The sequence below is a fragment of the Convolutriloba macropyga genome, chromosome 7, assembly GCF_964194025.1.
Source record: "Convolutriloba macropyga chromosome 7, txConMacr16.3, whole genome shotgun sequence".
NCBI lineage: Eukaryota > Metazoa > Xenacoelomorpha > Acoela > Convolutidae > Convolutriloba > Convolutriloba macropyga.
The window spans coordinates 20,089,546-20,116,979 of NC_134474.1; the positions used below are offsets into that span (position 1 = coordinate 20,089,546).

Genomic DNA, 27,434 nt, shown 5'->3' on the forward strand with positions numbered 1-27,434 from the left:
AACAAAAACAAAAAGAATCGGCCTAGTATGTTACATCAGATTTTGTAAAAAGTAAAAAATAATGATTCAAAAAATTAGATCAAGAAACACTACCACAAACTGAGCCTGTTAACACACCCTGATGCCGGTGGAGACGAAGAATTCATTAGGACACTAAACCGGGCACGACAAAAATTGTCAAATGATGCGGCGTGAGAAGCGTACAACATGTTTGGGCTTGACGAAGCAGAGAAAGTTATGATCGATGAAACTAGAATTTGAAACTTTTCATATGAAAGTACAAACTCTTCGTTTAGTAAGACGCTCAAATAACAGACTTGAGAGAATCTATTGAGTGATTTGGATTGCTTAAAATTTTACTCTTTACCTGTGAGTGCCACACGCATATATCAAGAGATATGAAGAGATGAAAAGTGATATTTAATTTCTTCCTATGAAAGTAAAAATTTTTCGTTTAGTAAGACATTCAAAGAACAGATTTGATTAAAAATAGTGTTTGAATATCAAGAGGATGGTACGATCTTTTATTCTTGAGAGGTCGCAGTGTGAGTGCCACATGTATATAAAAAAGGTGCTAAAAGCCTTGGTTTTCAAAGTCAACGATTTAATTTGAAATTTGATTTATTACCTGATTTATTGGTGACACAAGTTTGATCAGATGTGAAGAAAACAAAATAGACATAGGATAACAGAATGCTCAGGTTTCGAGCAATATCAACGAAAAAGACATATATTTGTTGACTTAGTTAATTTATCACTGTGATAGAACCAATATGGGACACAGAACAAAGCGATGATTAATTTTTTTCAGTAAACACCAAACCTACCATCAGAGCTAATCACTCTTTTGAACCTTCATTAATTTAAATAAAGTCACTAGCTGCGAATACTGAATTGAGATTTTAAGACAATGTATTAACAATGATAGAATTCCGGAGTTTCTGAGTTTTTGCGCCCCTAAGAATGAAGTTTTTTTTTTACAAGATATGCACAGTTTTCAATTGAAACTCCTGCAAGAAGAAAAAATCCGTGCGGAGAAAGGCCGTAAAGTGTTCAAGGACAAACTTGAAAGAGATAGGAGTACTTTTAGGGAGAAGGTAAGACCAAATATATGCCATCCCTTGTTCGCAGCCTTAGGCATGAAAAGAGGAATCACTCCGCAATGGTTCGAAAAAGTCTTTTTGGAAAACTTGATAAACTGTCAGACGGTTAGGATAGATCAATGCGGAATGGCTCCCATAGTAAAATTGTGATAATGGATAGCGGTGTACTACAAACAAGTTTGTACTTGTTATTCGATCGTTGGGACACAAACACCCTGTGAGAGACAAGTTTTATGAGGTGCAATTCATCGCAAAAGTAGACAATATTGTACGTGAATTATGCGAGAAAAAAACTGAGGGTGAGAAGCTTTGCGAAATTTAGGCGTCCGCAAAATGTTATTCAAAAACTATACCGCAAACCGCAATGTATATAGGTCGAAAAAGTGCATGATTACCCCAAAGCCAAGGATTTGCTGGCGGTACCATTTGACAAAGTGTGCAGTTTCTGCGTGATGAAGAAGTCAAAGTACTGAGAAGAACCTGATGATGTGCTGAACTCGGATCAGTTTCAAAAAAACCAATGGAGCAAAAAATGAAATATTGATTAAAAATGAAAAAGTGATAAATAACAGTCTGCAACAATTAATGAAGCAAGGGAAATTTTTTAAAATATATCAAAGGTTTAGGTCAACAGGTTCAAAACAAGTCAGGTTTTATAGCCTGGCAAAGGTACAAGAGAAAGATACATCTCTCCAATCTGTTCTTTCGATACCTGATAAGGGTTACGAAAACTTGAATAGATTTCTGGCACCATTTTTCCAGTAACTATCGGGATCAAACATTGCAATCAACACGCAAGATGCTAGAAAGGCCTTAGAATTGCTCTATCTTGAAGATAACGAGCATATTGTATCTCATAACTTAAAAAAATTTAACACCAACATGCCGTTTGGGGAGGCTACAGAAATTGCACTAAGAGAACTCTTTTCAAGCCATTTAGCTCCATATCCCAAGGTTTGCAATGAAAAGTTTGTTAAAACTTGCGGTGGCAAATGTTCATTTTATATATAACGGGATCTGGTAGGCACAATCAGATGGTCTGGCTCCAGGTGCATCAATAGCTGTAAAACTAGAAAACGTGTGGCTGGAATTGTTTGAAGCATCACTGCAAAAACCAGAGCTTAGTGAAAATATCTCTAGATCCGATCAAAACGGGAAGTGCAAAAACTGCAACCGGAGAGTGAGTTTTTGGGGACGAAGATTAGAATATGAGTCATGCAAGAACTGGTTTCATGAAAAGTGCCAAAAGATAACAAATGAGGATTACGCCAACTTGCAGGATGTTGTTTGGCTTGGCATTTATTGCAGCAATCAACAGACAGGGGGCGATTTCAGAATACAAAATAGTTCAAAAGGTATGTGGATAATTTTATCTGCACTGCTCATGGCAACCCGGACAAGTACTTAAAATTTGCAAATTCCTTGCACAACAAACTGCAATTTTCCTTAGAAAAAGTTTACATGGAAGGGGTTTTGGCTTTTCTTGACATTAACAAAAATGTGAGCACTGAAAGTAATTTCACCTGTCATTGGTATCAAAAATCAACTGTCACTGGAATAATACTGAATTTTTGTAGCTATTCGCCGCTTCAGCATAAGAAAAATGTGATTCAAGGGAAGGTTCACAAGGTTTTTAATGCAAGATCTAATTGTTTGGTCTTCGAGCAGGCTCTTGAAAAGAACAAAACTTGCTAGACCAAAAATCAGTATCCAGAGGAACAGCCTGCAGAAATAGTGAACCAGACTTTAGAAAAGATAATAAGTGGCGGTAAAGATCGAAAGAAAACAACCCTAAAAAATCAAAAAAAGCAAGACTAAATTTTAGGATAAACCAAATTTTTTCTACAATACAGAGGCAACCTTGTTCAAAACTTTGCAAGAAAATTGAAGAATCTATGCGACTTGCAAGTAGTTTTTGGTGACCGGACAATAGATCGAAGAAAACAAGCCCTTTACTTCAAAAAGACCTTGTCGACCTTCAACAAAAGCTGGATAATCTTTTTGACAATGCTAAAGAGGCAACAAAGGAAGCATTGGGCAAATTGAGCGTCCGATGTGAGGCGCTACGTGATATTTTAAAGGCAGCAGCAGCAAGCAGAAATGCTGAAGAGGAGCAGTCCGTCGGTTTATTGAATTAATAATGAGCCAAAATAAAAGTCAATGCTGCAAAAAAGGAAGAAACCACCGCGAAAAATGCAAAAGGCGAATAAGCAAATGGAGTAATCGACCTGCTATGTTTAATGATATTTTGTAAAAAGTAAAAAATTAAGCTTCAGAAAATTAGATCAAGAAACACTACCACATACTGAGCCGGTTAACACACCTTGATACTGGCGGAGACAAAGAATTCATCAGGACCCTAAACTGGGCATCACAAAATTTGGCAAATGATGCGGCGTGAGAAGCGTACAACATGTTTGGGCTTGACGAAGCAGAGAAAGTTATGATCGATGAAACTAGATTTTTAATCTTTTCATATGAAAGTACAAACTCTTCGTTTAGTAAGACGCTCAAATAACAGAATTGAAATAAACTATTGGGTGATTTTGGATTGCTTAATATTTTACATTCTATCTCTGAATGCCACACGTTTATAACAAGACATATATTAAAAACCTTGGGTTTCACGATCAGAAAATCAGTTTAGGATTAAATTATTACCCGATTTATGGCTGACACAGGCTTGAGAAGTAATATAAAAAGGAGTCCAAAACCAAAAGCAGTGTAGTCTTGAGATCAAACTAAAGAATCGAAATTTTTCGAGTGCTAGAACAAAACAAAAAAATGAAAAAAATTTGTCTTGAGCTTAAGATCAAAAAAAATAATGAGATCAGGACTGCAAATAATGAAAAACTTAATAATTAACAATTGTTTATTTTTCAATATAGTAAGCAACGAGGTCCCAAGGTTTTGTGAATATGTGTACTATATTCCAGAAATGTAGAAAATTATTTCCGAGATTTTCCCGGAGTGTACCCATTGGAATCTTGTCTTTCGCGGTCTCGGAAGTTGTCTACGCTAGAACTTCTGTTGGCCTCTAATAATCGGTCCCGAGCTGTTCAACCTGAAGTTGAACTTCGAAGCCAGTGCACGCAATTAAAAAAGTCGAAGAAAAAAAAGCCCTTTTTTTCAAAAAGACCTCGTCGACCTTCAACAAAAGCTGGATAACTTTTTGACAAGGCTAAAGAGGCAACAAAGGAAGCATTGGGCAAGTTGAGCGTCCGATGTGAGGCGCTAGGTGATATTTTAAAGGCAGCAGCAGATAAAAATGATAAAGAGGAGCAATCCGTTGGTTTATTGAATTAATAAGGAGCCAAAAAAGTCAATGCTGCAAAAATGCAAAAGGCGAATGAGCAATTGGAGTAAGAGCTCCAGCAATGGGAAATCTACAACCATTGCTTTGCCAACAAAAGCCGACGAAACGATACTGTCATTGATCGACATAAAAATTCTCCTATAAACTAGAAAGACAAATAAACAAAGCCACTGAGAAATTTCTGTTCGAGATTCAAAACAAAAACAAAAAGAATCGGCCTAGTATGTTACATCAGATTTTGTAAAAAGTAAAAAATAATGATTCAGAAAATTAGATCAAGAAACACTACCACAAACTGAGCCTGTTAACACACCCTGATGCCGGTGGAGACGAAGAATTCATTAGGACACTAAACCGGGCACGACAAAAATTGTCAAATGATGCGGCGTGAGAAGCGTACAACATGTTTGGGCTTGACGAAGCAGAGAAAGTTATGATCGATGAAACTAGAATTTTAAACTTTTCATATGAAAGTACAAACTCTTCGTTTAGTAAGACGCTCAAATAACAGACTTGAGAGAATCTATTGAGTGATTTGGATTGCTTAAAATTTTACTCTTTACCTGTGAGTGCCACACGCATATATCAAGAGATATGAAGAGATGAAAAGTCATATTTAATTTCTTCCTATGAAAGTACAAATTTTTCGTTTAGTAAGACATTCAAAGAACAGATTTGATTAAAAATAGTGTTTGAATATCAAGAGGATGGTACGATCTTTTATTCTTGAGAGGTCGCAGTGTGAGTGCCACATGTATATAAAAAAGGTGCTAAAAGCCTTGGTTTTCAAAGTCAACGATTTAATTTGAAATTTGATTTATTACCTGATTTATTGGTGACACAAGTTTGATCAGATGTGAAGAAAACAAAATAGACATAGGATAACAGAATGCTCAGGTTTCGAGCAATATCAACGAAAAAGACACATATTTGTTGACTTAGTTAATTTATCACTGTGATAGAACCAATATGGGACACTGAACAAAGCGATGATTAATTTTTTTCAGTGAACACCAAACCTACCATCAGAGCTAATCACTCTTTTGAACCTTCATTAATTTAAATAAAGTCACTAGCTGCGAATACTGAATTGAGATTTTAAGACAATGTATTAACAATGATAGAATTCCGGAGTTTCTGAGTTTTTGCGCCTCTAAGAATGAAGTTTTTTTTTACAAGATATGCACAGTTTTCAATTGAAACTCCTGCAAGAAGAAAAAATCCGTGCGGAGAAAGGCCGTAAAGTGTTCAAGGACAAACTTGAAAGAGATAGGAGTACTTTTAGGGAGAAGGTAAGACCAAATATATGCCATCCCTTGTTCGCAGCCTTAGGCATGAAATGAGGAATCACTCCGCAATGGTTCGAAAAAGACTTTTTGGAAAACTTGATAAACTGTCAGACGGTTAGGATAGATCAATGCGGAATGGCTCCCATAGTAAAATTGTGATAATGGATAGCGGTGTACTACAAACAAGTTTGTACTTGTTATTCGATCGTTGGGACATAAACACCCTGTGAGAGACAAGTTTTATGAGGTGCAATTCATCGCAAAAGTAGACAATATTGTACGTGAATTATGCGAGAAAAAAACTGAGAGTGAGAAGCTTTGCGAAATTTAGGCGTCCGCAAAAAGTTATTCAAAAACTATACCGCAAACCCCAATGTATATAGGTCGAAAAAGTGCATGATTACCCCAAAGCCAAGGATTTGCTGGCGGTACCATTTGACAAAGTGTGCAGTTTCTGCGTGATGAAGAAGTCAAAGTACTGAGAAGAACCTGATGATGTGCTGAACTCGGATCAGTTTCAAAAAAACCAATGGAGCAAAAAATGAAATATTGATTAAAAATGAAAAAGTGATAAATAACAGTCTGCAACAATTAATGAAGCAAGGGAAATTTTTTAAAATATATCAAAGGTTTAGGTCAACAGGTTCAAAACCAGTCAGGTTTTATAGCCTGGCAAAAGTACAAGAGAAAGATACATCTCTCCAATCTGTTCTTTCGATACCTGATAAGGGTTACGAAAACTTGAATAGATTTCTGGCACCATTTTTCCAGTAACTATTGGGATCAAACATTGCAATCAACACGCAAGATGCTAGAAAGGCCTTAGAGTTGCTCTATCTTGAAGATAACGAGCATATTGTATCTAATAATTTAAAAAAATTTAACACCAACATGCCGTTTGGGGAGGCTACAGAAATTGCTCTAAGAGAACTCTTTTCAAGCCATTTAGCTCCATATCCCAAGGTTTGCAATGATAAGTTTGTTAAAACTTGCGGTGGCAAATGTTCATTTTATATATAGCGGGATCTGGTAGGCACAATCAGATGGTCTGGCTCCAGGTGCATCAATAGCTGTAAAACTAGAAAACGTGTGGCTGGAATTGTTTGAAGCATCACTGCAAAAACCAGAGCTTAGTGAAAATATCTCTAGATCCGATCAAAACGGGAAGTGCAAATACTGCAACCGGAGAGTGAGTTTTTGGGGACGAAGATTAGAATATGAGTCATGCAAGAACTGGTTTCATGAAAAGTGCCAAAAGATAACAAATGAGGATTACGCCAACTTGCAGGATGTTGTTTGGCTTGGCATTTATTGCAGCAATCAACAGACAGGGGGGCGATTTCAGAATACGAAATAGTTCAAAAGGTATGTGGATAATTTTATCTGCACTGCTCATGGCAACCCGGACAAGTACTTAAAATTTGCAAATTCCTTGCACAACAAACTGCAATTTTCCTTAGAAAAAGTTTACATGGAAGGGGTTTTGGCTTTTCTTGACATTAACAAAAATGTGAGCACTGAAAGTCATTTCACCTGTCATTGGTATCAAAAATCAACTGTCACTGGAATAATACTGAATTTTTGTAGCTACTCGCCGCTTCAGCATAAGAAAAATGTGATTCAAGGGAAGGTTCACAAGGTTTTTAATGCAAGATCTAATTGTTTGGTCTTCGAGCAGGCTCTTGAAAAGAACAAAACTTGCTAGACCAAAAATCAGTATCCAGAGGAACAGCCTTCAGAAATAGTGAACCAGACTTTAGAAAAGATAATAAGTGGCGGTAAAGATCAAAAGAAAACAACCCTAAAAAATCAAAAAAAGCAAGACTAAATTTTAGGATAAACCAAATTTTTTCTACAATACAGAGGCTACCCTGTTCAAAACTTTGCAAGAAAATTGAAGAATCTATGCGACTTGCAAGTAGTTTTTGGTGACCGGACAATAGATCGAAAGGAAAACAGATCGAAAACAGAAAATTTGGGACAATAGATCGAAAATTAATCTCTGTTCTTATTGGTTGAAATTAGCATTATTTGCAAGCTGCAATATGATTACCACATTTTGGCCATGCCTTAGCGGCCCGCGGGACTTGATATGAATCTATCACAACCGAACAAAATATCACAACAGAACATTTTATATGCTGTATAATAAATGAGCGCTCAAATCTGATTGGCCAATACTCAACTTGAAAAATTTAATTTTCGATCTATTGTCCCAATTTTCGCTTTCGATCTGTTGTCTTTCGATCTATTGTCCTAGCACCGTAGTTTTTATAACGCAAAAATTAAGATAATGCCTTCTCACCCTGAAATCATCTTGCGATAGAGATCTGAAATCCCACGTGGTGTATGAGATAAAAAGTAAAGAATGCGGATCCATCTATTTAGAACAAGAATATGAGAACATTAAAAGAAGGGTTCAAAGGTGGTTCATCATCTGTTAGAGTGTTGTGGCGCCACGATTGACAATGAATGGAAAATTCTGGATGCCTGTCGGACAGTAGAGGAGCTAATGACTATCAAAGCTTTATACATCGACAAGCTGTAGCCGGCACTAATCACACGCGATGAGTATAGAGGCGGGAACTCACGCTAAAATATTAGTTCAAATCAGAAATTTGACTTGAGAAAGATACAAAAGGTCAAAAAACATTTTGTGCATGACAAAACAAATTTTTGCAAAACCTCCACAAGAGGGAAACTTAGGGGTTGGACAAATTCGGATTTACCCTAGAAGTACAAAAACAGGGCTAAAATCGAAAAATCCGGAATAGGAATATTTTAAGGAAATTAATAACAGATGTAAATATGAGTTTTAAATAGGCTAATTTTTGTAGGAAGGAAAAATTTTCGATTGAATTTCTTAAAATAGTTCCTGGATTTATTTAAATTGTGGTCTCAGCCAAAGGTAAATGCATATTCATTTTATCCTTTAACAATTTGTGAAACAGTTTTAACCTGACGATGAACGTAAAGTTCGAAAACGTTTGTTTTAAATATCAGAAGTAATTTTAATTTGACAAATTGGTTTCCTTTACATTATTAGTTTAACTTCTAACTTTGTATTTTAAACAAGTACAACGCTCAATTAATTGAAGATATATCATATTGCGCGCGGGCGGCTGCTAAATACTGAAACCACTTGCACGAAAACGCGCCAGATTTTAAGCTGTATTTAATTGATAGTTTTTCTTCAATGTATTTGCAGGGAACTTTTTCGGTTTTTTTTTTACAATTGCAGATTTAGTAGTAGTTAGACTTTAAGGTAATATATTGCAAGTCCTCTTTTCACGTGGAGTTTTCGCCAATTATTGTAGTGGCGCTTCAAGATATTACTTTTTGGAGAAACCTAATGGTACCAATACTTGAGTTTCATATTGGTCAAATGATCTTCAGGGCAAATGGTAGCGCAGCTGAGATAACTATGTTTCAAAGTCCTTCTTGGAAAACGTGTATTTTGTGTCCCGATGAGAAGTTCTACGGAATAAAGGACTTCACATTTCATTTACGCGAGTTGCATTGTAAAAAAGAAGGGGGGTCGTTTACTTGTCACTATGGAACGAACAATTTATGCCAATTTCTCCCGTTGGAAGGCGTTTCTGATCGTGATTATGAGCAACATGTGCTGAAAATACATGTAAAAATACCTGCCGAAATGACCGAGTTAGATTTGGCTCCTATTCTGCCATCAAATGAAGCTCCGTCGCCTCCTTCAGTGGTGGCTGATCAGCAAAAATGGACCTACTACAAGTCCAGTGTGAACATGCCAGCCTTACTCAACGACCCTGCAAAAGGAAAGCAATCGGATATTTTTACTCAAACTTGGGGCAGTGATTTTCAGCGAAGTGACATATCACCCACTAAGAGGCTGCCTGAAATCCCACCCAAGTTGTTCCGCAGCTATCTTAAAAAAACACATTCAAGGTTAAAGACACATTTCAATGATGCAAACGACTGTCCAGTGTCGCCTCCAGCACCGTCAATAGAACATCAGAAAGAGTCGCAATTGAACGAGGAACTCAAGTCCATTCCACAATTTTATTCTCTGTCATCATTTGACCTAAATGATCGAGACTTATTCTTTCGAGTCTTTCCTTCCGAAAAAGTTCCACTCAAAGTTGGACCTAGTGATGAATCAAGTTTGTCGCCTGGAAGTTCAGTGTACAATTTAATGAGTGGACTACGAAATTACCATGAAAAGTTGACACATCAATTGGATATCGTCGAAATGCACATATCGTCGCATATATCGAAACAAAGCTCGACGTTCTTCAACGCAATGACATCACATGGTGACATTCAAAAAGACATTCAGCGAACACAGCTTGCTGTCGAAGCGACTCGTGAAAAGTTATCGAACGCGCATGAATTTGCCATTTCAAATAACCTCCAGTTACTGCCCTTGATTCAGAAACGCCACAGACACTTCCAGATTTTCTCAATGCTCAGAATGATAGCGACCGTTCAGCAAACGCAACCTACAATCCAGTTGCTTCTGGCTAATTCAGATTACACTGGTGCTCTAGAGTTGATTCAGTTCACTCAAGACATTTTGGCTAAAGATTTAGTTGGAGTGAAAGCATTCCGTCATCTTAAGCCGCAATTGGACGAACTGAAGAATGTGATCGATGCTATGGTTGGAAATGAAATTCGGACATATTTCCACGAAGATCTTGCCAGACCTCTCGATGATACAGAAAATTTTGTGAGTAATGCCCATACATTATCTCAATTGGTTCAAGCATTACTTCATTTGAAGAAATATAGTTTCCTCGAATTGTACAAAGAAGAGTGCATTCTTGCCGTTGCTCCGCTATTTAAAAGTATTGTTATAAACACCCTCAGTCAAAGTGATGCTTCTGATGTGGACACACGAGAATCGCTGTGCGCCCAAATGAGGAAACTCGATTTCAACCAGTGGTTAGGACTGTACAAAGAAGTGTTAACAAAAATGATGTTGCTATTGAAACGCGTGCACGCGACGTTGGCGTTGGTCTTAGAAGAAGATAAACGCCGTCTACAAGATGCAGAGCAGCCACAGTTACTCATAGGAGATTCACAAGACTTGCAGAAGAATGTTAAGCAGACCCTTAATAATTTATGCGACCAAATCCACGAGAAATGCAAAACGCTTTTATTATCGAGGAACAAAAATGGATTTTTCGAACGTTTATCGATGTCGGAATTCGTTCGATTTACTCGAACGTGCGAAGAATTTGCAACAAGTACGGAAGCCCTCATGGATAGACGAGGTTCTTCAGTTATAAGATTGACTTTAGCCTCTTGTTCGGTATCGTTCATATCGAAATTCCACGATGACCAGAAAAGCAAGCTTATAATTCTTCTGGAAAGCGAGCGTTGGATCCAAGCTGAAATTCCGGCTGAATTCCAAAATTTAGCCAGCAATATCGAAGAGAGCGGTTTCTTTGAAACTGTGTTCTCTGAGTCAGTAAAATTATCTGACCGAATTCTCGACCGGCTCAGCTTCAAAGGAGTTAACTACTCATTAGTCGGAACTAATTTAATACTCCTAAAAATGGTGTCCGCGTATTGTCAACTAGTTGAACAAGTGCCATCTTTGGCGAGTGATTTATTAACTAAAGTTACAGAGCTTTTGAAATTATTTAATTTAAAGTCTAACCAGCTTGTATTAGGTGCGCAAGCTGTTGAAATTCTTCAGCTCAAGTCGATTAATTCTAAAAACTTGGCGCTGTGTTATTCTTCGTTGAAATTTGTGTCATCAATCCTTCCAGACCTGAAATCGTTCTTCGAACGACATTTAACGGCTAACCAGCAAAATACGTACTTAAAGGAATTGGCCAATGCTGGTAAAGATTTCGACCAATCTTGCAGCGACTTAGTCAATCAATTGTACAGCGTCCTAGAAAAGACAGTCGACAGGCACATAGTTAAATGTCTCACTGATTTGAAACCTCCGGCCCCGAGCGCAACTATGAGAAGTTTGACGAGCTTGATGGGCAAATTCCATCAGGCAGTTTGGAATATCCTACCCGAATCAATTAGCCTGCAGCTGTTTCAGAAGTGCAATGAATTTATATCGAACAAAGTGACGGCAATGATTGAGACTGGAATTGTGAATTTGAATGATGATGGTGATGGTGATAGTCCTAGCCAGATTTTACTGCTCTCAGAGATGAATTTTTATCAAGATTGTATAAATAGTTTGACGGGACTCGAGGGAATTACTCTGAAGCATTCGTTAATTACCTCATAATTATTTGCAATTTCAATTTAATTTATATTTGTAATAAAGATGATCTTTTGAGAAATTAATTAAAGGTGAAATTGTTGTTTTTTGTTGATTAGAAGGATAGATAAGTTTTGACTTTTGATATCGTTGAAGCTTAGAACGCTTCTACTAACTTCTGTTCACTCAAACTATGGAGCAACTATCTGTCGACGGGTGTTTTCCACACACATGTAACTAAATATTTGATAATTGCTCTCAAAATTTGTAGCGTTGATTTGGGTTTGTTGCCCGTCTTTTTTGTGCGATTTACCTTAGCGGGATGATTCCAATTGACGGTTTCTACTCTTTAATTTTTTTGTAATTAATAAGAGAAATCTACAACAGCCGCTTCATTTTATTTTTTTAAATGCTCTCAAATCTAAATTTGTAGCGATTTTATTAGTCGTGCTCTTTTTTATGCATTTTTCATACTGCCGGCTTTTCGTCTGAAGTTTTTTTTGTCTGACCATTTGCATTTTTTGTCCTCAAAACGGGATAAAAAATTGAATCCCTTAAGGGATTAAGTTGTCTTATTGCTTGACGGCTTACCAGGCTACAAGATGCAATGAAATTCACCGAAACTGTTTAGGATGCAACATCACAGTGTGAGGAGTTTCACCTCCAGCCTATTTCACACCCCCCTCCAATTAATCCCCCCTCACTCAACCTCATTCCACCGGTAACCCCGCTCGCGCAACTCCAGCACCCACCCCTCAATTAAGCTGAGGCTAGCCTCTCTGAGTCGTCGCTGGCTACTGATGAAGGCAACTGCTCGCCAGTCGTTTGACAGCAATTCGCCGGACGTTAGTTCGTTACGTCTGTTTTTATAATCCATTTTTAATTTGTTTTTCTGAAAACTAGTTGCGTGGAAGACAGTAGCGTAAATTTGTCATTAGAGATAATAATGGAATGCTGGATGCACGCAAACAATAGGTCGAATTCAAAGTTGCATAAGTGATAGCTTATTATGATTTTGCAAAATTTGCGATTTATTACTTTAGCACAATTATTTAAAGTTCATAGCAATAATTGTAAACGTGTGTGTCTTTTTTATGCAAAATTTTCGCTTGACGGTTTTGACGTTTCGAGGGACTTTTACGCCCTTGACTTTGTGTGGTTCGCGTGATCTATAATTCTCTCTCAATTACAATTTCAGGCAGCTGAACTCAATTGGCGGCAATTTTTCTCTTTAAATCTTAATAGTGGTATATCTTAACCTCTAATGTGGTTATTTGAAGCCCACTATTGAACTTCTTAGTCCCATTTAGGCTCCCCTTCCCCCCGACTGAAGCAGGTTGCAATTGATTAGAGCTCCACTAGTCGTTTGAGAGCAATTCTTCCGACGTTTAGTCGGTTATGTTTCCGTATTGTTGTTCTAATTTGGAAAACGTTAGCTTCCCGTTGTTTGCACCTCGAGGCAGCGAAAGAAACGTATGCTTGAGAAGAAGTGTTTGTTTGTGAGAGCAAGGCTTCCATCAGATTTTGCTTTTGAATTGAGGTATGAAATCATGAAGCCAGTTATTCTCTCATTTTCTTCGTATAAAATTAAATAAATGAAGATTTTTTTGTGAAAATATTACTCAGTTGATAAAATGGAAAAGTTTAATGCGAGCTTTTTTTGTGCTTAGATGGCTCCTTGCTTAAGGTTTAAATGAAGAATTTGTGAAAGTGTTTCTTTGTTTGCTTCATTCGTTCATAAAAAGAAATTCTCAATTGAGTATTTCTATTGAGAAGAAAATTGATCCCTGCTAGTTGATTTTTCAACTATGTATGTTGGGAAGACATGTTATGTTTTTTTTGGAAAGTTTCATAATTGCGAAAAAAAGTAAAACTGAAATTACGGCCGGCTTTTTTCCAACTAATGCTTTGTATTATAACATTTATTACTTTTATCATGACAAAAAAGATGCCAGTCAGTTGCAAAATGAGGCCTCTACATGATGAAAAGGTCAAAGTTGTTCCAACACCGCCACATTATTGAAAGTAATAAATTACATAAACATTACAAAACTCGCCTAACATGAAATTGTTCTTATGACAGGCAATTTCTAACGGCACAAAAGTTTTTGAGAATGCATCAAACTTGACAAAGAACGAAAGTTTTTGAGAATGCATCAAAATTGGCAAAATGTTATTTGGTTGGAGCCTGATAAGCTTTTGCACAAGCGAGTTGAGGTCAGCGTCTTTTTATTATAAAATTTTAAATCAAGTTTTAGTGCTCTGCTGTTTAATCTTACTAATAAGAAGCAGCATGTGTGCAAAGTCATCATTTTCTGTAAGTTTGTCACATGTCAAAATTCCGGATCTATCAAAAAAATCTACAGATCGAGATTACTAAATATTTTGGGGCTTCTTTGTTTATTGCTTTCAAAAGGTTTGAAGCAATTTTGTCATCGTTTGGTCTATTAATGCAAAATTTTGCTGAAGTATTTTGACTTCTTGATTGACTTGGTTAAAATTGCTCTCCCATTTGGAATTTTAAGCAGCTGAACTCAATGGCATTTTGCCAATAAAGGTCAAGTGAAATCCGGGTCGAAATTGTTTTCGAAAATATAAATCTTACTATGAGCCGGTATAAGCTCTAATAACTTTTGAAGCCTCTTAGGAAATCTTTTTCACCCGCTACTACCATTTGGGCTGAAGCGATAAAATTCGTCATCGTTTGAGAGCAATCAGTCCAAAATTAGTCGCTTGTTTTTTGCTGTTGAAAGTTCGAGTCGAGTGAGTTTATCATTAAATCTGATGTTTTTTATGCATAATAGTTACTGAACTTTGCTTGAAAATTTCTTAAAGTCAGCAGCAAAGTACATTAAAGTTCAGCATCAATTTTTCAAAAATACTAATTTGACACATTTCTGCTTTCAATTTTTAATGTTGGAAGACGAGTTGGACAACGAATACAACCGCCGTCATATTCTCGACCCGATATTATTGTTGCGTTAATGTTTTCTACGTCTTCAGAAAAAAGTTTGTTTTGCTTTTCCTTACTTCACAGCTTCGTCTACTCAGCAAAGCAGTCTAAAATGAACGACCGGTTAAACTCATAAAGTCCCGTTTTCGATGGACAGTATTAAAACTTTGTTTTAATTATTCTAAAGGTCTAATGTTTATTAATATTAAAAAAACTTTTCGCAACAATCAATTTTCTGTGCTTTCTAGCACAACTGGGTTTATGAGAACCGATGTCGGCTATTTTCCGGCAATCTTGCGCGTATGTAAGACGAAAAATTTGCAAAATTTGTTTGTTCTTTTCAGAGCCTCTTTTCCCCCAACAGGTTTCGTTTTCAGTGTTGTGTTATAAGTAAATGTCTAAGGAGGCTTTTTCGCCGCTTTTATCCGGTAACCTCTTCTCAAATTTTCAACTTCTGACATGCTGTTAGCCATGTAGGTTGAAATAATCTGCTACGGACCTGCTAGAGTGCATTTGCTCTTATTGTTCTTACCTCTTGTAATGAGGTAAGGAACTCTATGCTAGCCTGCCTTTTCTTTTTTTTTGACTACCCTAAATACTGATCTTTCAAAAGACCCAACGGAGTAGAATTTTTCTGCAAATGTGTTTTTTACATTCGCTTTTGCTCATAAAAACATTAGGGAAAATCTGGAAGAAACTAAGACAGTTTGAGTCCGATAAAAAGTTGAAATTAAACTTGGGTTTTTAAAGGTAGAGGCCGCGTAATGATAATGAAAGCTGTCTTTTAAAACTCTCCTAGTATTAGTTGGCTCTGTTCATGTAGGTTTCTTAATACATTTTGAAATGTTCAATTTTGAAGTGCTATAGACTGATAAACCTGATGTTATGAGGTAGACGACCCTCCACGTTTGAGCAGAGGTCAAGTTAGAGTTGTTGTTTCCCACCTATTATAAACTTTTGTTGTGAAAAAGAATTATTCGTAAATTGTTGTAAATTATTGAATTTTTCCGATTGTCGAATTTGTGCAATTTTTAAAAAGATTTTCTCTGACGTTTTTTAGTTTCGTTTCCTCAAGTGAAACGTTATCTGAAGAAACAGTTCCTACTGTATAGTGCTACATCGTTCCCAATAATTAGCGGTTTTCAACTTAGGTAAGGAACATTATGACTTTCTGAGCTTAATTATTAAAAACTTTTTTGTGAAGTTCTGCGTCTTCCTTAATTCATTTTTTCATTGGTTGCTCGGTTTATTCAATGAAATGTCGTCTCAGCTGCATGAAAATTGTATTGAAAAGTTTTTGATCTTGATGACTTTGAGAATGGTTATGAAAATGGTTTTGGGCTAGTTTTTCAGTTGCAACCATTCTGTCGTTCTCGCCATTTTCCGCTTTTTTAATGCAAAATATAAGCTTTTCACAAGTTAAAGGGTTAGGATAGTATTGGTGCGCTATCTTAACACAAAATTTTTCTTTCAAACACTTTTTTTACTTTTAATGTCAATGAGAAGTCACATTTAGAATTGTGATTTGAATCTCTAGAGTGGTAAATCTTAACTATCATCAATTATACAGCAATTACTAGTTATAGTCATGCATTTAACCGTGTATACATAAAAAAGAAATTGCAAAAGCAACAAGTAGGCTCGGTAGAGTGCGTACGCACATAAGGTTCCGACCCCGCTCATCCACATCCTTGACTTAATTGGCTAACAAATGATAGAGATAGAAAACTTTCAAAACCATACATATCGTTCAATAAACAACCAATGGAATACAAAAATGCGGTGCTAGAGGGCCAATGAACGTTGTTGACAATAGGACTACTAGAAAGGAGAATTATAAATATCAAACAACAGACATTATTTACGACCAAAGCTCCATGTCTATAATTAAAGTAGTCATAACGAAATCAAACTCGCATCAGATAAATCGTAAACGAAAGAAGTTGACCTTTACCTCAATAGAAAATATATGGACCTGTCTTCAATGCGACTGGTTAACAGGTCGACAAGAAAGAGCAAGGAGGTGCGAAGTTCAAAAATACGTTCCGCTTTTGAAAACAATTAATTTCACCGTTATTAATGTCATTAGATATCAAAAGCAATCCCTAAAATCTTCATTTATATCTCCATAGGAGTCAATTGAGACGTCATTATCCATTAATCAATTGCGCAAAGCCAATGGGACCTACAATTATTGTTATATATTAAAAAGAAAACAAAAATCCTATTAAATGTACAAATATAAAAAATCTAAAATATTTTGAAATCTCGTAGTAACAGTAGTAACAAAGCCGAGAAACCAAAATTTGAAGCTGAAATCGTTATGGAGATTAAATTAAAGCTCACTGGAAACGGTTTGTGACCTGTGTTTACAGAGACTGAGCTACAAATTGACCGAAAAACTTTAAAATAGTTACGAAGCTCAAAAAAGTAAGTATGTTTTTTTTTTAAAATATTTTCATAAGTCCTAAGACTTAAGATTGTAACAAACAGCAATGCCTTGAGCTCCAACACCTCAGGAAGCCAATTGCACCTGTTAATAATGAGACTAAGTCACGACCTCGAAAAATAACAAATATATAAAGAAGCAACAACTTTAAACAATTTTTACGAGAGCACACTGTTCCAGTCGCAATAATTATAAGATGTTACATGCAACAATTGTAAATGGTCACTTTCTGCTCTTCTTAACATCAAAGAGTCATCCTCATAAAAGGACTACGTATACATGATAACAACAAGAAACCCAAAAATTGAACAGTATAGGCCTCTCGATATTTTTTGTGAAATTAATGGTCGAAGCAATCAGTCCAAGCGCAAAAAAATGTTTGAATCAACAAAAGTAATTGAGATTTGTATTTAGTGAGATTGAGTGACATGGTTACGAAAATGAAAGCGAAAAGGATACAGTTGAAAAAATCTTTTTTAAATTCAATTTGAAAGGCATTAAAACAAACAGCTGTAAACTGAAATCTTTAACTAGGTTGAGTTAAACGTCCTGGAGAAGCAATTGCGACCTTTAGTTATCAGCTATTTGGCGTACAACAACAAAAAGAAAGACAAACGTAGGCAAAAACGTCAGATTTTTTGAGATAACTTTGGTTCAGCCCTAAAAGCATAAACTATATAACAGAAACAATTAACATATTCCGATCAGCCTTTTTTCAACGCTGTGCATTTCCTCTGCTATGCTTTTCTTCAATTGGACTTGTCAATAATGTTATAATTCGACAATGAAACAAAATGAACTCATAAAATATGCAATTATGCTCAAAAATTTTAAAAAAAATTTAAAAAGCGTAGTATCAAAACAAAGAAACCGTTAGTTGAGCGAATGTTCAAAAATTAACCAATATTTTCCTGTAACAAATATATATTCAAAGTCATAACAGACATTAAATAACAACTGAAAGAATTGTCTGCATTCATTTATAATCTTCTAAAAGTGAAATTGAGATTTGATTGGGGACAATAAGTCATTGCACTACAAGAAAGATAACGAATGAACGCAAAACTCAAGAAGTCAATAAACTTTTTTCGAAAACAGTTGGTCAGAGCAATAAAAACAATGACCATGACTCTGAAACGGTAATATAATCTCGTTGGGCTTCGTTTATTGTAAATAGTATCTCATTAATTGAGCCCTGATTTGAAATTCTTGACAGTAATTTACAAGAAAAACGTTTACATAGCGGAAATATTTTTGAAAAAAAAAGGTCGCGCCCCATTAAAATAAAATAAATTTATCATAAGGATCCATTGCGTGATCAAGATCAACCCAGTAATTGTTGCGCGTCTAACAAAATACTCATTTGTTTAAATGGTTGCGAAATAGATCAATTTTTCAACAAAATTTATCAGTTTGTCAAAAATAAAAAATTGTTTAACTATCGAGTTTTAATCTGGAAAAAACTGGCAAATTTATAATTCCAGAAGACTCTCAAAGCCAGTGGCAGTACAACTAACTCGTTTTTGAGCTGAAAAAGACTTTGGCATTAGTTTTAAAGTGTCTACTTCCACCAAATTTAAAGTAAGTGGGCTAAAAAACAAATTTGGTCCCGAAAAAAGTCTGAATTTTGAAAAATTTAGCATAAATTCTAGCCACAAAACTCGGATAGAGCAATTCAGCAACTCTCCTCTATCTTTAGAGATAAAATGTATCACACTAGAGTTAACAATCTGAAAAAATCTTAGCAAAATTGACGAAATTTAGGTCAAAAATACCGAAAATATGAATAAAAACAGCCGAAATAAGTCTATTATTCACTGAAACTTTAAACCTCGATAACTCTGTATAAAAAGCGAAAATTGAAAAAATCTTTTTAATTCCATATTCTACGCTGGACGGGCTTTTCAATGGTACCACTCACAACTCTCTGCGATGAATATATCGATCGGTCAAAATTGTCGTAATAAAAAAAAAAACATTTTAATATTTAGTTTCTCCGCCACGAAAGTGGGTCGGAACAAAAAGTATTTTGGAATACCTGTGGTCTCAAAACCAATAACAAGTCTGCGTATTCAGACCGCGGGTCTCTAGAAAGCCTACGATGGGAGAACTGCGAGTTTTAAGGCGAAAATAAACCAATGAAAACAAGTTACAAAAAGCACAAAGAAATACAAAATGAAGGCAAGGCCCATTGCTTTTCTGATTAGACATAATTAATTTTTTAAAGTTCTTTGATAGCGTGTTGTTTTTATGACTTGCACACTCGGTGTGTTCATAAAATATTAGTGATTTTTCCAGTGTTTGTTCTTTTAGTTGTCTTGGCATTTATTCTCTTTAATGACAGATTCAATTGGCTAACTAATGAAGAGTATGGGAATGTATTGAACGTAGTCAATTGATATCTTTCGTTTTTCATAATTTTGATAACAATTGTTTTGATAAATAAAATTTAATGGATTTTTTTATTTGTAACCGTATGTTACTCGTTGTTGTTTGGTAATTATTCTCACTGATGGCAGGTTGCATGAACCCCCTAATGTGGTCAAATTAAAGTTTTTTGTAGCTTATTTCTTGACTTTGGATAACATTTGGTTTGAATTTTTAATAAGACTTTTTGAATCTTGCCTCCATTTGTTGTAACATCTTTCACTTTGTCCCTGTGTGGAAGTAATCAAATGAAGTTATATGCTTTCTCAACGTTGAAATTTTTGATGATGTCAAGCAGTCCAGTATATCAATTTGTATTTTTGATAATTACGTCGGCACCATTTTCCACATATTGCCAGTTCTGTCAATGTGTTTTTGTTTTTTCCTTCGCTTTAAAACTTGTAGTCTTCCCTTTGTTTTGTGTATGCTTTCCTGGAACCCGTGGTCTGAATACGTAAACTGTTGTTATTGGGTTGGATATTTTTGACAACACTAATTTCCAAAATACGTAATTTGTTTTTCAATTCTTTCCCTGACTGTCTCCAATTCCTTTTATTTTTGTATAGAGTTAAATGCTTGATTATAAGAAGTTGTTTCTGTATAATTTAAGATAGTTAAGATTTTATACAATTCTTTTGATTTTATATCAAGACTTGTCCTTCTATTCTTTTTTTGATAAGGCTCCATGAGTTTTCTAATGCAACAAAAATATATCTAATGCAATGTATTTCAGAGCAATCATTTTCAGAAATTGGTCCTTTTTCAGTGGTACCCGCAATTGAGGGGGAAAAAGAACTCAACTGGAAGCAGAATAGTAGATTTGGTTTCAGTTGCGCATTTAAATATTGTGTTAATTACATGAAAGCCCCCTCATAGCTAAACGATATAGCTGTAGTAGTGGATTTCGGCTGTTCAATTCCCGGTCTTAAAAAATGTTCTTATTGCACCATAGAGATTGATCCGTGGTTAGACTATAGACCTTTGGATGAAACAGAAAGCATTCCAAAAAGCCTTAAATAATTGGAATCTGTTTATCATTCTATAATCCAATTTTGAAAGACGTCAGCAGAAAATAACATTTGGTATTTTGAAAAGCTTTGATAATTTATAAAATCGGCTGTTAATCAGCAACTAAAACTACTATTTGATAAGTGCCTCCATTAGATGCATATTTTGCAGCGGTGACCTATTTCAAGTTTTAAGAGCAGTTTAGTTTTTGAGCTTTCAAGATCAACCATCTGGCATGTTGAGTTAGTTCAACCATGCCGTACAATTTGCATGGCATTTTGAATTACAATTTTTCAAAACATGCTCTTACTGTGAAATAATTAGCAAATGACTGTCAAGTTTCACAGTTTTGTAGTTAAATTTACACCTTTTCAATGGGTATAGAAACTTTTTTTGACCATTCGTTCCACAATGAAATGAAGTGCGTGACGGCGGTATTACTAATTCGGTTTAGAACAAGGGTAATCGATAATGTGCGTTTACGCATAATGTTCCGACCCTTCAACTGATTACAATTTATATAGTTTAATAAATTAAAGCTTACCCTCGCCCTCGATGTTAGTCTTAGCTAAAGAAAGAGCTAAAAAATTGAATGAACTTTTTATATACAAATTTTTATGACGCAGATTGTTTTTTTTAATACAAATAGGTGTGCAAATTACGTCATGTCCGGAATTGCACCAAACAATAGTACGCATGATTGAAAAAAAGCCGATTAACGAGTGTGACGTCTATACAAGGCTCTTGACGACAAAGAAAATGGACAGACAAATCCTGAAAAACAACGCAATAAAGTGAATAAAAAACTAAAAAGTTCGACCTGAACAGCAGAAAAAAGTTGGCTCACGCAAAATTATTAATTATATTACTTAAATTGTTGGCTCTTTTTTACATTTTTAGATACCCAATCAAAATTGCACAAAAGGGAGAACTGGAAACGTTGCTCTTAAGAGAAATCGGGCTTAAAGAATAAGCCTAGAAAAAACTGAATATTTTTAGTGCCTATTTCCAACCACTGTAGGCAAGAGCCAATCTACAAGCTCAAAATTCAAACAACTAAAAAAGAACAAAATTGTTGACAATTTTCAGAAAATCTGGAAAAATCAATTCCAATCTGTCTAATTTATCGGACACTTAGGTCTTCGAAACCCTAACCGGAAGAACTTTTCTTCGAAAAATACTAACTCACTGACTAGCTGAAAGTCGGTTGGGGATATAGGAGACATTCAGCGGCTAGCACAGTTAGAAAAATCTTTAAAAAATTGGAAAAAGAGCACAAATTACTAAATATGCCAAACTCCTCGGAAGTTATATCCTGAAAAACATTTTTGTGCTGCTAAAATCTAACCTTTACCCTGGCTGTTTTATCTGTCAAAAAAACTTTCAGCTTCAATTTAGGCATTCCCAGCAGACTAAGCTCTAAAAGGAACCAACTTTGAGAATTTAATGAAACTTAATGCTCCCTGGGAGTTGTTTGTTTATACCGTTTGGAAAGCTCCAAATCATCGAAAAAGTGTGTTAACACTACAAAAAATGACAGAGAACCATGCAATTCAAATTGTTGGGGTTATTTAAACCAGAAGACCAATAATATCCATGCTACTCAGCTATTGCATTTACAGCTATTAACATCATTCAATCAATAAAAAATAAATGAGGAAAATAATTAAAGCCAGTTCATCAACTTTTGACGTGGTCTCATTTGCACAAAAGTGGTTGCTTGCAATGTAAGATACGTTTTTAGTGGTACACACTCTGCTCTGATTATTATGAAAAATAAAATGGCAACAATATCCTACTGAACCTGCTTTTTTTGTGGTGGCGGCACTTCAGCATAGTCATATAACTTTTGGAAAAATGTCTAGTTATATCATGACTAGTTGTATCATGAAATATAAGACCGATAATATCTATGCTCCTCAGCTATTGCATTTACAGCTATTAACATCATTCAATCAATTAAAAATAAATGAGGAAAATAATTAAAATCAATTAATAATAATAATAATGAATTTTTCCAAATACATATCGAGTAAGTCACTTAATGATTACACAATTAATTTACAATCAAGAAAGTATATATATTTGGGGACAACATCAAATATGTCAATGGACCTGTCAAAGTGATGTCTCCTCAGGACAAGTTTGAGTTTTATCAGTTTTTGTTCTATCATCGACAACCTCTTCATAAAAATGCTCTTTTCCATGAACCTCAAGTTAATCAGTGTTTATATAAAAGAAAAGTATATTTAAAAAAGACCATGAGAAAACCACCAACTACCAAAAAACATTTACCAACTCGCTGCCACCTAGAATAAAGTTATCCTTAAAATGATGAACTAGGTTTTCTATCTGATTGTTTCAGCAGACATTATTGATTTGATTAGATTTTCGTCCATTTGAAGAAATTTGTTATATAATTTTCTCACCCTTGTTACTATTAGCTGATTACCCTCAGTAGTACTTCTTTCTCTTGTTCTGATAGGTTTTGTTTGTCCGTGAACACCCATACTTTTGACAATTTCATCTTCGGTTATGTTTTTGAAAATTTCGTTAATGTGATCCTGTCGAACACATCTGGACATTATTTTGAACAGCTCATAAATGTATTTCAAAAATTGAATAAATTTTTTCTCTTTTTTGCAAATCTTTCAAGCTTTCAGATTTTTTTAAAGAGAATATAATTCTCAAGATTTGGTTTTGTCACCACTCTAGGTCCTTAAGATCTGTTTTATTAGCGCACCCATAAATAAGAGCCCCATAATCAATTACTGGTTCAACATAAGCTTTGTTAAAGTTTTACCATAGTTCTCTGCCTGAAAAAGCGTTTCAATTGAAATAAACTTGATGTGATTTGTTGAAGTTTTTGTTTGACCATTTTAATATGCTTCCTGAAATTAAGTTCTTTGTCAATGTGTATTCCTAAATATTTAGCTGTGTCTTTGCTCTCAATTGTTTTTGGATCTATTGTTAACTTGTTTGAGTTTGGTTTTTCGTTTTTGTTGAAAACAACAATATTCGTTTTCTCAAAACTAACAGTCAATTTGTTAGCAGACATCCAATTCACTACATTTGTCATGTCTTTGTTGAGAGTGTTTAGATCATGAGCAGTTCCATAAACATTTGCATCATCTGCAAACATAGTTACTTTCGAATGCTGGCATACGGAAGGTAGATCATTTATGTATAGCAGAAATAGTAAGGGACCCAGGACTGAACCCTGAGGCACACCGAAGCTTTGCTTTTTTACATGACACCTGATTGCTAATTTTTAAATATTGCGATCGATTAGCAAGGAAAGATTGTAAAATATGAATATTTTCCATCTGAGTCCGTATGCATAACATTTTTTAAGCAGAATATTATGGTCCACCTTGTCAAAAGTGTTAATTAAATCAATGAATGTGCAGCTAGATGGTGTTCTAAGATTTTTGTTTGTCTTCAAAAGCTCAACAACCTCTGCTACCGCATCAATATTACTACGTTTGCTTCTAAACCCAAATTGGTTGGGCGATAAAACCTTGTTGACATTGAGAAAGTCTTCAATTTGTTTGAACAAAATTTTCCCAAAAACTTATATTTGGTAGTAAAGAGATTGGTCGAAAATTATCAGCGTCGTTTGGATCACCGCTCTTGTGAAACGGCAAAAACTTAGCTAGTTTCAAAACTTCGGGAAATTCATTTTCATCAAATTACCTATTGAACTGATCAGCAAGCAAATCACACACCACTGGATTTACGGCTTTTAGCAATAGACTGCTTAAACCGTAGCAGTCCTCCAAAATTTTGTTCGGTAGACTATTAATTATCTTGTATACTTCAAAATCCTTTGTTTTTTGGAGGAATAAGGTACTTGTGAAAGTTTTTGTCTTAGATTGTCTTGACAAACCTTTTTATTTGCTAGTTTATGACCAATGTTCACAAAAAACCATTGAGTTGATCACAAGATAACAAACTACTTCTGTTTTCCATCTGGTCGTTCTTAATGTCTTTAGCTAAGTGGAATAATGTCCGGGAACTATGTTTAGAAGAGACTTTCTTTTCAGAGTGTTCAGTTTTAGTTAACCTGTAGAGTGCCCTCACCCGGCTGCTTACTACTCTGTACTTCACTTTGTCTTCCTCAAGCTTGCTTTTAAGATATTTAGTTCGTAAAACGTGTTTTTAATTTTATTGGTAACCCAGCTTTTTTTATAACCACTTCTAGTGAAAATAGTCTTTTTAGGTATATAAGTTTCTTGGCCTCCACAATCAAGTCCTGAATGACAGTAAACACATCTCTTAGCTCTAAAGTTTTGATGAAGCTTTTATTTTCCTGAAACTTTTTGTAGATTAAAAAATTAATATCAAGACATACGTTCTCATCTTTCAGCTTATGTAGTTGTTTAATCAAACTTGGACAGGGGGAACATTATTTTTTGTTGTAATATCTAGTTCTAAAAAGGTTGATTAATGATCTGAAATTCTGGTTTTCTCTACATAGAACTTGCAATTGTGATTAGCAAAAAAAGGTCAATTGCACTTTGGCTATTTACAGTTTCTCGGGTACAATCATAGCTGTTTCTTAAATCATAATCAAATAACTTTTCTTTTAGTTTTGTACTTTTTTATTCAATTTTTTAATATCTGTGTAATCAACGCACAGAGTACTTTTATCGACATAGCATCTGTGAAATTGTCGATTGAATAATTTGGCGCTTTGTATAAAACAGATACTAAGCACTTGCCTTCGTCTGTTTCTATTTTTGCTGTGAGGATTTGTTGCTGCTTTTTAGTTGTCTTTTGTATTATTTCTACCGATAGTGCATCACTGACAAAAAATGCCCCACCACCACCTCTACTTTCTCTATCACAAGTTCTCAACTTGGATTAACCTGTCAGTTGAAATGATCTTTTTAATGTTTTTTCGGATGTCCAGGTTTCAGTCAGAGCAATAAAGTGAGGCTTTGTATCAAGTTGATGTAATAAAACTTCAAGCTTTTTTGAAATGAACGAATGTTTTGAAGCAAAACCATAAATCCCATATGTTAAACAAAAGTTAACGTCATGCGTTCACATAATTTTAGAAGCAAACACCTTTTTAAATAAATTATTAATTCTCAGTAATCAATTTAAAACAAAATATAAAAACTTTATTTAGCACTCGTAATTCGCGGAAGTCGCAAATTAAGAGTAGTCATCATATAATTTATATCGATTAAAATTTCAATTGGTACCAGGAATTGCGGAAGTCACAATGCTGATTGATTATGTCTCAATTCTGTTTTATTTTGATGAACCTTGAATCAGATTCGCAAGAAAGAGAACGTCTAGTATCCAAAATTAGAAACAATACAATCAAATCGCGGAAGCCGCAATTTAACAGGTGTTTGTTATATAATTTTGTATGTAATTGTCTTAATGAGATCAAAAGTTGTACCTTATTGGAACAAAAACCCTTAGCCTAAAAAAGTTAACACGAAGAACTCCAAGGTCTTAATTTGAAAGTTGAATTGTGAATTAAAACTGGGTAAAGCTCAGAAATGATTCGTTAGGTACTTGTTATGCACTGAGAACTGAAAATTTTGTTTTTTTTTTCATTCAATCGAATTGAAGGCATTGTGTATTAGACAAAAGAATGATCATTGTCTCACAATGATTCCGTTTTTTCTCCAATGAGCCGTTTTTGATCTGGCGACATTGAGGCATACAATCTCATAACTTTGTCATTGTCAGTCATCCTCGAATTATGAGGCCGTTTGAAGGGATTTCTCGTTTTTTTGGGAAAGTTTTAGATTTGCCAACATTTCTTACAACCGGATTTCTCAAGTTTTCCACATCAGAGGCATTGATTACTTTCACGTACACATTGTTACCGCTATTGTTTTGTGCACATCACAAAAATTGCAAATTTTGCCGACCGCTATGAGGTTTTAATTTTCAGCAAGTATCTTGACAAACCCATCTAAGGGAGGGAGTCTTTCTTTCTTCCAAATATTTTTGTTGTTGATTTCGTTTTTCATCGATTTAAGCTTCCTACGATTTTTGTATATCTCGGGTTTTATCGTTGAAGTGAACAAATTTGACCGATTGAAGGCATTATTTTATCTTGCAAGGGTACGGGTCCAGAAAGTATATGGTATGCTTTTAATCTCGATTCCGAAATCGTAATATCAGTTTTCTTGTACTTTTTATTGTGAAAAACAAGAAGCTCAGGTAGAAAAGTCTCCTCATGTCGAGCATCACAGGGCGGGTTATCGATAATTATAGAATCTTACTGGTGTACCTTTCTTGCTCCCTTAATCTGTTAAGACTTGATACAAAGTCCCATAATTCAGCAAACCTCTGAGTACATTGGTCTTGATGCTCCTTTAGTTGTGGTACAACACCCAGCACAGCTGCTTTTGTAGACTCATCGGTGATTCCAGCAATAATAGCATCAATAGATTCCATGGGTAATTAAGAAATTGCACAAAAACTGAGTTTAAATGAGCAAATATGTCTATAAATTTGAACAATCAATAGTGTTTTGAATTTCAGCACTTGATGTTTTTGAACGCAATCGGTCAATTAAAAGTTAAGCTAGAGCGCAGCCGACCTCAGTAAGCGTAGTCATCGTTGGCCTGTTCATCAACTTTTAACGTGGGTTCATTTGCACAAAAGTAGTTGCTTGCAATGTAAGATACGTTTTTAGTGGTACAAACT

The 27,434-nt window shown here is 35.1% G+C and overlaps 3 protein-coding genes across 3 annotated transcripts in view; 2 read left to right on the forward strand and 1 right to left on the reverse strand.

Annotated features, from left to right (window-relative positions):
- The window catches only part of LOC142342683 (tubby-related protein 4-like), a 450,983-nt gene that overhangs the window by 416,887 nt on the left and 6,662 nt on the right, over nt 1-27,434 (reverse strand). The gene's annotated exons all lie outside the window — the stretch shown is intronic.
- Nucleotides 1-27,434, forward strand: part of LOC142342684 (apoptosis-resistant E3 ubiquitin protein ligase 1-like) — a 330,839-nt gene that overhangs the window by 192,957 nt on the left and 110,448 nt on the right. The gene's annotated exons all lie outside the window — the stretch shown is intronic.
- On the forward strand, nt 8,993-12,018 carry LOC142342680 (vacuolar protein sorting-associated protein 54-like). Its single transcript, XM_075394165.1, has one exon. The coding sequence runs from the start codon at nt 9,061-9,063 to the stop codon at nt 11,941-11,943; it is 2,883 nt and encodes a 960-aa protein (XP_075250280.1). The 5' UTR covers nt 8,993-9,060; the 3' UTR covers nt 11,944-12,018.